At 35.0% G+C, this 8974-nt stretch overlaps 1 protein-coding gene across 1 annotated transcript; it reads right to left on the bottom strand.

The window, feature by feature from the left end:
- Positions 1-2356: 2356 nt before the first annotated feature.
- LOC149164958 (laccase-3-like) lies at positions 2357-5307 on the bottom strand. Its single transcript, XM_089431046.1, has 6 exons — positions 5064-5307; positions 4783-4934; positions 4143-4387; positions 3925-4053; positions 2896-3837; positions 2357-2779 (listed from the first exon to the last, which is right to left on the bottom strand). Exons 1-6 carry the CDS (start codon positions 5166-5168, stop codon positions 2649-2651), a joined length of 1704 nt encoding a protein of 567 aa, XP_089287172.1. The 5' UTR covers positions 5169-5307; the 3' UTR covers positions 2357-2648.
- Positions 5308-8974: the final 3667 nt, after the last annotated feature.

The following is an 8974-nucleotide window of genomic DNA, read 5'->3' as shown; positions in this document are numbered from 1 at the left end:
CAATCCAACGTCCAGGGAACTACTCTTAACTTGCCAAGACCTCCTTAATCAAACCACAACAACATCCTGCACAAATGCGCATTCTAGAGAAGCTAGCCAAGAATGAAACCTTATAGCTATAATTAGATAACCCTTATCCATCAAGCCTAACGATGACCTAGTCGTGTAAACATTGCATTGGACGCTTAGACATCTCTCTATCATTATGCGATGGAACAAGGAGTGACATGGTGAGAGGCATATTTCTCAAGATGGGCACAACAACAAAGCATGAGGGGTGGAGGTTTGAGCCCAAAAATAACAAAATTGTGTGCACTTATGGATATGGCCGACCCCAACTGGCCTTTGAGCTGACTACTTCCATCTAGGCCATTGAGACGCTACCACATGGAAGTTGAATGTTGTCACAATGATATATTGCCACGTGGCATGTATATATATATATATATATATATACATATACATATACATATACATATATATATATATATATATATATACATATATATATATATATATATGTATATGTATATATGTATATGTATATATATATATATATATATATATATGTATATGTATATGTATATATATATATATATATATATATATATATGTATATATATATATATATACATATACATATATATATATATATATATATATATATATATATATATATATATATACATATATATATATATGTATATATATTAAACTTAGTCAAGGTCGAGACTGTGCCCGGGTCAAGTAGGTTGATGTACCAACAAAGGTGATTGATCCTCACTAGGTCAGAGGTTAGGGGTCGAGCCGACTAGATCGACCAAGGTCGAGCCTAGAAATAACAAAACTGTGCGTGTGAATGGATGGGGTCGACTGAACAACATTGTTACAATGGTATACTGCCACGTGTGCCACTAAATCGTTGCCACATGGTGTGTGTGTGTGTATATATATTAAATTTACTTATGGTCGGGACTATGCTCGGGTCAAGCACCTCGATGTACCAATGAAGGTGACCAACACAATTAGCTCAAAGGTTAGGGGTTGGGCTCGAAAATAACAAAAATGGGTGCGCAAATGGATGGGGTCGACTCCAACCATCTTTTGAGTTGACTACTCCCACCTGGGCCACTTTGTCATGTGGTATATATATATATATATATTTCAAAGTATTGTATATTAATATTTTAAATTTAGATGGGGTCGGCACTGTTCCTTGGTCAAGTAGTTGAATGTACCAACAAAGGGGACTGACTCCGACTAGGTCTGAGGTTGGTGGTCAGGCCCAAAAATAACAAAAATCAGCGCCCAAAGCTCACCACTACCACTTAGGCTATTGAGCAACTATCACGCGCAAGATGAAAGGGGTTGTTAGAGCTATACTACCGCGTGGTATATATAAGGACAATCAACCCGTCTAATAGTCAATAGTCGATCATCCAGAGTAAAGCTCATGCAGTAGAGAAATGTTGACTATAGTCGAGTTTGACTCCCAACTTGTGTTGGAACTGTGCGTATTCTACAATTTCACAAGACCACACCAAATGAATGTGCGTATTTAACACGTGGAGGTAATAAATAAATACACACTCACACTGTGCTTTCAAACTTTCAGTCTATGTGCTCATTGTATATGATATTAACTAAACATACCTACAAGCTTACTATCAACTAACACAAGCCATCATTGCTAAATAAGACTTCAAACCTCTCAACCAATGAATAGAACTAAAAAAAATAATTCTTAATTTTTTAATTACTTGTGTTCAAATATATGAAAAGATTATATAACTTTCAATCTGTAACATTTATAAAATAATTGTTAAAATAAAATTTATCCAAAATAATTGTTCTAATATAATACTCAATTTAATATAACATTTATAAAATAATTGTACTAAGAATAATAAACAATCTCATCTCATGTAATAATAACCATATATAATACTCAATCTTATGTAACTTTAATTGTGGCATTTATATAACAATAATAATCAATCTCATGTAATAATAAGAAGAAATAATTTATTTCTTTAATTATTATTTGTCTTTGATTTTAACATTTATAAAAGAATGGCATTAGTAATAATATTGAATCTCATGTAATAATGACAATGAATAATTTATTTCTTTAATTATTTGTCTAGATTCAACCCTACGAAAACATGTTGTAACTACCGATGTGTAACATTTATTAAATAATTATTATCTATAAAGTGAAAACATGTTGTAATTAACCATGTGTAACATTTATTAAATAATTATTATTTATAAAATAATTGTCAATGAAATAGTTATGTACTAATAATAACAATGAATGGGATGTAATAATGACACTGCAAATTCTCACTTCTCCCAAAATTCCTATTCCAATTTTATTATAAAAAAAACTCCTCCCTCTTAAATTCAATATCCCAACTGACAATCCGTAAAGACAACCCTAACCTATATAATATGCCGTTAGCAATCCCCACCAATTAAAAAACACAGTTCGCCTTCCTGTCTGACGATTATCTTAACTACGCCTCTAACGGCCTTACATTTTACATCGCTTATTCTAACTACGCCACTAATGGCCGTAGATTTAAATCAATACCGATCCCTTAATGTGTTCAGGTTCTGCTATGGTTCTTGATATTTCCTTCTCTCTAGCACTTGGGAAGGTCTGCGGGGGGAGGCTCCAATGTTGCCAAACGACCGCGACCGTTCTTAACCAGGAACGCCATATTCAATCCCCACGCTAAATGGTCGTCTAAATGGCAGTGCAGAAACCACACTCCTGTCCAAAGAACGAACATAATTTAATGCATTTAATATCGAGCGAGCTGTAATTTGGGAATAAATTCGGTATAATAATAATCAAATTGAAGAGCAAATGAGTTTCTATATATATACCTGGATTGTCAGCTTTGAATCTTATGGCAACCCACCCGCTTACTGGAGCGATCACGGTGTTGCGCCGTGGAGGATCAACCAGATTAAACTTTAGCGGGTCGGTTTTTGGGTTATAGTTCCCGAAACCCTGTCCCACCACATAAAAATCGAAACCATGAAGATGCATCGGATGGTTCTCTGCCACGAAGATGTTTGTTGTCTGATACACCAGTTGTACTGTTGAGTTGTAGGTGACAACTCTCACCTTTGTTGCCAGTTCAGGAACCCAAAGCCTTTTGGGAATATTGTCCCCTGTATAGTTGAATCTATGGGGAGGTTTTGATGGAAAATCCCTCATAAACACACCATTAATACCGAAATAATAAGCTTGAAGCAGGGCGACACTGGGCAATACAAAGGACATGTTGTTCATGCTTGCACTGAGCCTTGTTCCGTTGGGGCCTTGACAGGTGTTTCCAGCTTCACATGGAAGTAATCCCAGCCCAACTGTGGCGATGAGGCTATCATCTATGCTATGTGGAACGTCCACTGGGAAATCATTGGAATTTAGGCTTCGCAGTGCTGTACTAAATCTAGTGACCACCGCAGTGTCATTGTAATATGGAAGCTTAGGTAAAAGGGGACGTGTATTTTGATGTTCCACGTACTCAAAAATGGCTGTAGTTGTAGTGTTATCGAAAGCACCTGCTCCCTGGTTATTATAATCTCGAGCAGCCATATAGTATCTGCCCACTGGTTGGTCGGCCGTGACGAGAACATCAGTAGTCTGACCGGGAGCAATGACGATTACATCTGTTTTGTATGGCTTGGTGTAGGAAGCATCCACAGCTACTACTGTAAATTTGTGGCCTGCGATCTTGAAAAAGTGGTCACTATTGAGTGCAGCATTGACCATCCGGAGAAGGTAAGTTTCTCCTTGTTTTACAGGAAACCGAAATGTTCCTGCATCAACAATATGTACAAGTCAATATTCAACAAACCAATTTATATAATTTCAATACCTGATCTATGAAAGGAAAGTATTAATACCTGCCCTAGAGCAGTTATACAGGTCTCCTGGCTGTCCATTTAAGGTATATGCATCCGACAAATTGGGCGCACCACCAGTGCGGAGTGCTTCGTCTATAACCGCGATAGGGTCAGCGTTCCACCATTCTCCTGTTCCATTACAGCATCGCTTTTAATCAATATTAGCCATTAAACATACATTAATGATTTCTGTATTGAAGATCAAAGGAACTCATTACCTATTATAAGAGGAGTTTCTCCATGGGGTTTAGGAAAGGGATATGAGCTTTCTTTCTTAGGGTAGATTACGAAAGCTCCATGCACAGTAGCTAGGAGCCATGACACATGAGCATGCCACCACAAGGTTCCTACTTGATCAGTAATGTTGAATCTGTAAGTGTAACGGCCACCTGGTTGAATGGGACATTGTGTAATATATCCAGGTCCATCAGCCCACCCTGTACGCAGCTGCCTCACTCCATGCCTGACAGATATAAGGACGAATCTTATAATCTATACTCATCAAATATTTCTGTAAAGACCGCATCTATACGCATCAAATCTATCTATAAATCGCAGCAGATAGGTAACGAATATCCATTATACAGATTGGCTTTAATGCAAGCTATGAGATACGATTCCTCTTGTTTAGGGTTCCGCCAAAGGTAGGTTAAGGTTATATATACAAAGTTAATGCTCATATAACCATAAAAACTTTCACTACCCTTAATGGAACCATGAGCAACAGAACCCACCATGAGCAACAAAACTCTAAACTGACAAAGGCAAATGTATATAATAAATAGGCATTGCCGTAGCAGATATATTGTTCTTATCTGCGGCTCTTAAAGAAGTCCAATTCAGGTTATGGTGACATACCAGTGAATAGTGGCATTATACTTGGCTCTGTTATAAACTTTAACAATAAGACTGTCTCCATCCCGTACATGAATCGTTGGGCCTGGTAGCTGTCCATTGACAACGACTAATTCATACGTCTTGCATAGCCTGGTAATATTCCTCGGTTCAATCTGTGGAGGCATCCAAACATCAAATATTAAAGATATCCCATAATTCAGCTTCTAGGTGAAGTATTTCCTTCTTTGCTTATGATCTATAGAGAAACAAAACGTCAAAGTGGCTAAAAAAACAAAACTTACAATGAAGGTATATCTGTGGAGGTCTGCATTTGTAATGGCAGCCAAACAAGCAACAAATGAGATTAGAAAAAGAAGCCTGAAAGCACATATTGGTTGCAATGACATTATTACAACGCTTGCAAACCCTGAAAATGATATCTAACTAACGTCGTTCAATAAATAAACGAATGAATCGTCAGCGACAAGTAACAGCACTCGACACTGGATGCATTACTGGTCTGTGTTTCTGGCAATGAAGACCGAATATATATATGAAACCAAAGTGTTGTAGCAAGTTGTCAGAAATAATTTATTGTGGAACGACGGGACCAGTGGCATTATCAATGATAGTGAGGAACGGTATAGGCTTTCATTGTCTGAATTTTTAATCCAATCATGATACCTACTGACAAGAGGAAAATGTCGCAGCTTCATAGCTGGCATCTGCCGCCCCACTTACCTTTATAGATTTTACTATCTTTTACAGATTTTGCTTAAATGCTGTAACATCTCCAGCAACTTGTTCTGATAATTTTTTATAGGCTTTGTTTAATATATTTATATGCTGTAACATCTAATGCAACTTTTTCTGTTATATTTATAGGTTTTGCTTAATATATTGATAGCTTTTTCTTGTAGTTGTGGCATCTCTCGAAATCAAGTTTTCCGTCGTGGAATCTGTAACAAGTCATTATTCGACACTAACTATTTTATTTTGGCCGGGTAGGGACAGACCGACTTGTTTGAGGCGTACGTTTGCTTAAAAGATAAAATGTATAAGGAGGTCCAGAGTAATGAAAGGAAAGAAATGGACTTTAATCATTTAACACTCCAAACCAATATTTAAAAAAAAAAAACGTTAAAGCAACCATATTTATACAAACAAGCGTTAAGCCATATTGGTTAAACGTTAAACCAATATTTTTATCGTGCATTTTCGCGTGGGGGGAGAGGGGTCGGGGAGTGCCGACATGTTTGAGGTGAACGTTTGCGTAAAAGATAAAAACAACGAGGGGTCATCTCTTATGCTTTCCGATTGTTTAATTGATATTTTGTAATAATTACTTTTATGAAATGGCAGTTTGTTATTCATTAAAAGCCAGCTTATTTTTTTAACGTGTAAATGAATTTAGTGTATTGAAGATGCTTAAAGCTTAGGATTATATCAAATTCTTAACAACAAAATGTATTAAATTTTAAAATAAAATATTATTAAAAAAATGAAAAATTTAGATACTAAAAAAATATGAGCCAAAAAACCAACTTAAAAAATCATAAAAAATGTTTTAAAATCAAAATGAAAAAGTAGATGCAGACCAAAACTTTGAAATAAACTTTGAAATCATTTAAAGAATCAAAACCGATAGTCATACGTTGAACACACACAAACAAATTTGGGCTTTATTATTTATTTTTAATTTCATTTTCAAGCAATTTCACAGAAAGCTTCCCGCTTCACTACAAAACTCCAATCACACAGAAATTTCTGTGTCTATAGTCCTTCTATGAGCCAATTAAATGAAGCAGTCTGCCATAATACAAGTCGGTGTCATAATATATTCATTACGCTAGAGCGGCGAACATGATAATATTCCACGTGATGATATTCCACTTGCTTCAGTTGTTTTTTCGTAATAGGTTGAAAAATCGGACATTTACAGAAGTCACGCACTATGATTCGCTGGCTTTTAATCTCTTTGCTCACAATTTAAATGATAGATTTGGCTTGTTGCCGGATGAAATTTTTGACGATATGGTAATTTTTTAAATTTAAATGGAGTCAACATCATAAAAACGCGTGAACGAAAAAAATCTTTGTAACTCTGTTCAGTCAACTCGTCCGTACTGTTCCACAATCTCTGCGAAAATTTCGGCGGAACTTACTCTACGAGAATGCATCTGTCTCTTTGTTAAAAGTCTAGGAAGTTTTATTCTTAAATTCTTTGATCTAATTTGGCTAGAAATTTATTAGAATAGTAAACTTGAATTATGAAATTTTCAAAATGCTAATAAAAACACACTTTAATCACTCATAAAATAATTCAAAAATAACTAATTTTACATAAAATAATTTAATTGTTTTAATTAATAAACAATCTTACATAATGTCCTTTAATTTTTATATATAAATAAATTTTGTTTTAAATTAAATAAAAATTGGTGGGTTGTACCATTAAAATTATTTATTTTATATAGACAGAAAAACATATAACACTGTTAAATTGACATAAGCTATTCATTAATACACGCAAACGGAATCTAACCCAGATGGAAATAAAACATTAGACATGCATACCATCAACGTGGTACTTGGTGGTAATATTAATGTGGTACAGAGATAAAGTAGAATTAAAATAATAATATAAAAGTGGTGCGGATAAACTTTCCCTCACATGTGATATACATGCAATATTTCAAGAAATTCTTTTAGAGCAGTTCAGCGGATCAGGATGTGATATAATTCAAAGATACGGGCTTTGACGGGATTTTTCCCACCGGAAAGGTCTTGAAACTAAAAAGAAATAGGCCAATAGGGTAGGGGAGCATCATGGTCTAGTTAGAGTGTCATTAAAGGGAAAGTGTGTGGCCCCACTTGGTATCACTGATTGGATTGATCGCCCTGAATTCACAGCTTAACCTCACCTTAACTTATGTTATGATACATGTGGTATTTACTTTTTAAACGGGGTGTTAATTTATTTATAAGTTGATTGAAAATGATAAAGAATATATAATTATTGGAAGTTGCTTCGTGGTTAAGTTTGTGTAAAGTGATTGAATTATAATGTTATGATGTAAAAATCTTTTAAAATAAAATGCAGTTATAATGTCCATCGAAATTATATATAAGATGTATTGGTTTGAGAGATATTATGACAAAAAGGCTAAGATTCTATGAATTTAAGATGGGTTTCATGATTGATGAAAAGTATACAAATAAGTTTTTGGGATTATTGAGGTATGTGTTTTATTTCAAGGATCAGAAGATAAAAGTCTAAAGGTTTATTAGTAGGTTGTTTTCAGCATTTAAAGATCAGATTGAGTATGATGACCTTCGATTATTGGAGGAAGTTATCGAAAAGATGAAGCATTGTTATGAGCAGTCTAAGTGAAAGTGTGAGCCTAAGCAGGATTGGAAAGGTAATGAGAAGACTAAAAGAAAGTAAGCTAAGAAGCGAGGAAGACTCCAATATGCAGGTGATAAGGAGAACATAGCACCTTATAAGAAGATCTTATGCAATTGACAGGGGACATGGATTTTAGCCTAAGGAACAAAATAAGGATAATGGTAAGAAACCTTAAACTCTAAACCTTTTCCCATATATTTCCAATATAGACCATGCTCAAGAAATGTATGAAGCATTCACAAAATTATTCACTATCAAGAACATTGGTCAAGTATGAAGCTTGAAAAATGAGTTAAGGATTACAAATATGACAAAGGATGATAATGTGGCTTCCTTCTTTGTAAGGATATCAAGGATTAGAGATGAACTTCAAGCCATAGATGAAATAGTACTGGAGCTAGTAATCACTGCACTATTGGGATTACCACCTACTTGGAGTTCTTTTGCTTCAGGTCTCAATAGTTTGAAATAAGCTACGACCTTTGAAAAATTATGGAATCCTTGCACCCAAGAAGAAATGAGAAATTCATTAATATCCAACAACGAAAAAGAAAAGGTGTCAAATGCATACTCTGCCTCTCTCAAGAAAGGACACTCCAAGAATTCAAGAGGTCCAAGAAGGAAAGTTGATATGTCTAAGATAGAATGCTACAAATGCCACAAGATGGGTCACTATAGAAGTGACTACCATGACGATGAAAAGTACAAGAAAAGAAGCGGGGATAAAGTCAATGTAGCTAAAGAAGGATCTCCAAAGAATATTAAGCCCAAAGAACAGGATTTAAGGGAATTACACTATTAAGT

This window comes from Pinus tabuliformis, chromosome 5_1 (assembly GCF_031772625.1).
Source record: "Pinus tabuliformis cultivar Carrire ecotype Pingquan chromosome 5_1, CPIR1, whole genome shotgun sequence".
Lineage (NCBI taxonomy): Eukaryota > Viridiplantae > Streptophyta > Pinopsida > Pinales > Pinaceae > Pinus > Pinus tabuliformis.
This window is presented reverse-complemented; position numbering and strand designations above follow the sequence as displayed.

Excerpts from the sequence above, each read along its gene's own strand:
- LOC149164958 (XM_089431046.1), bottom strand. The coding sequence starts at position 5,168 with ATGTCATTGCAACCAATATGTGCTTTCAGGCTTCTTTTTCTAATCTCA. Across the intron at positions 3,838-3,924 it reads GTATAACTGCTCTAGGGCAG|GAACATTTCGGTTTCCTGTA; the intron begins GTATTAATACTT and ends TTGTTGATGCAG. Across the intron at positions 2,780-2,895 it reads ATTCAAAGCTGACAATCCAG|GAGTGTGGTTTCTGCACTGC; the intron begins GTATATATATAG and ends TTCTTTGGACAG.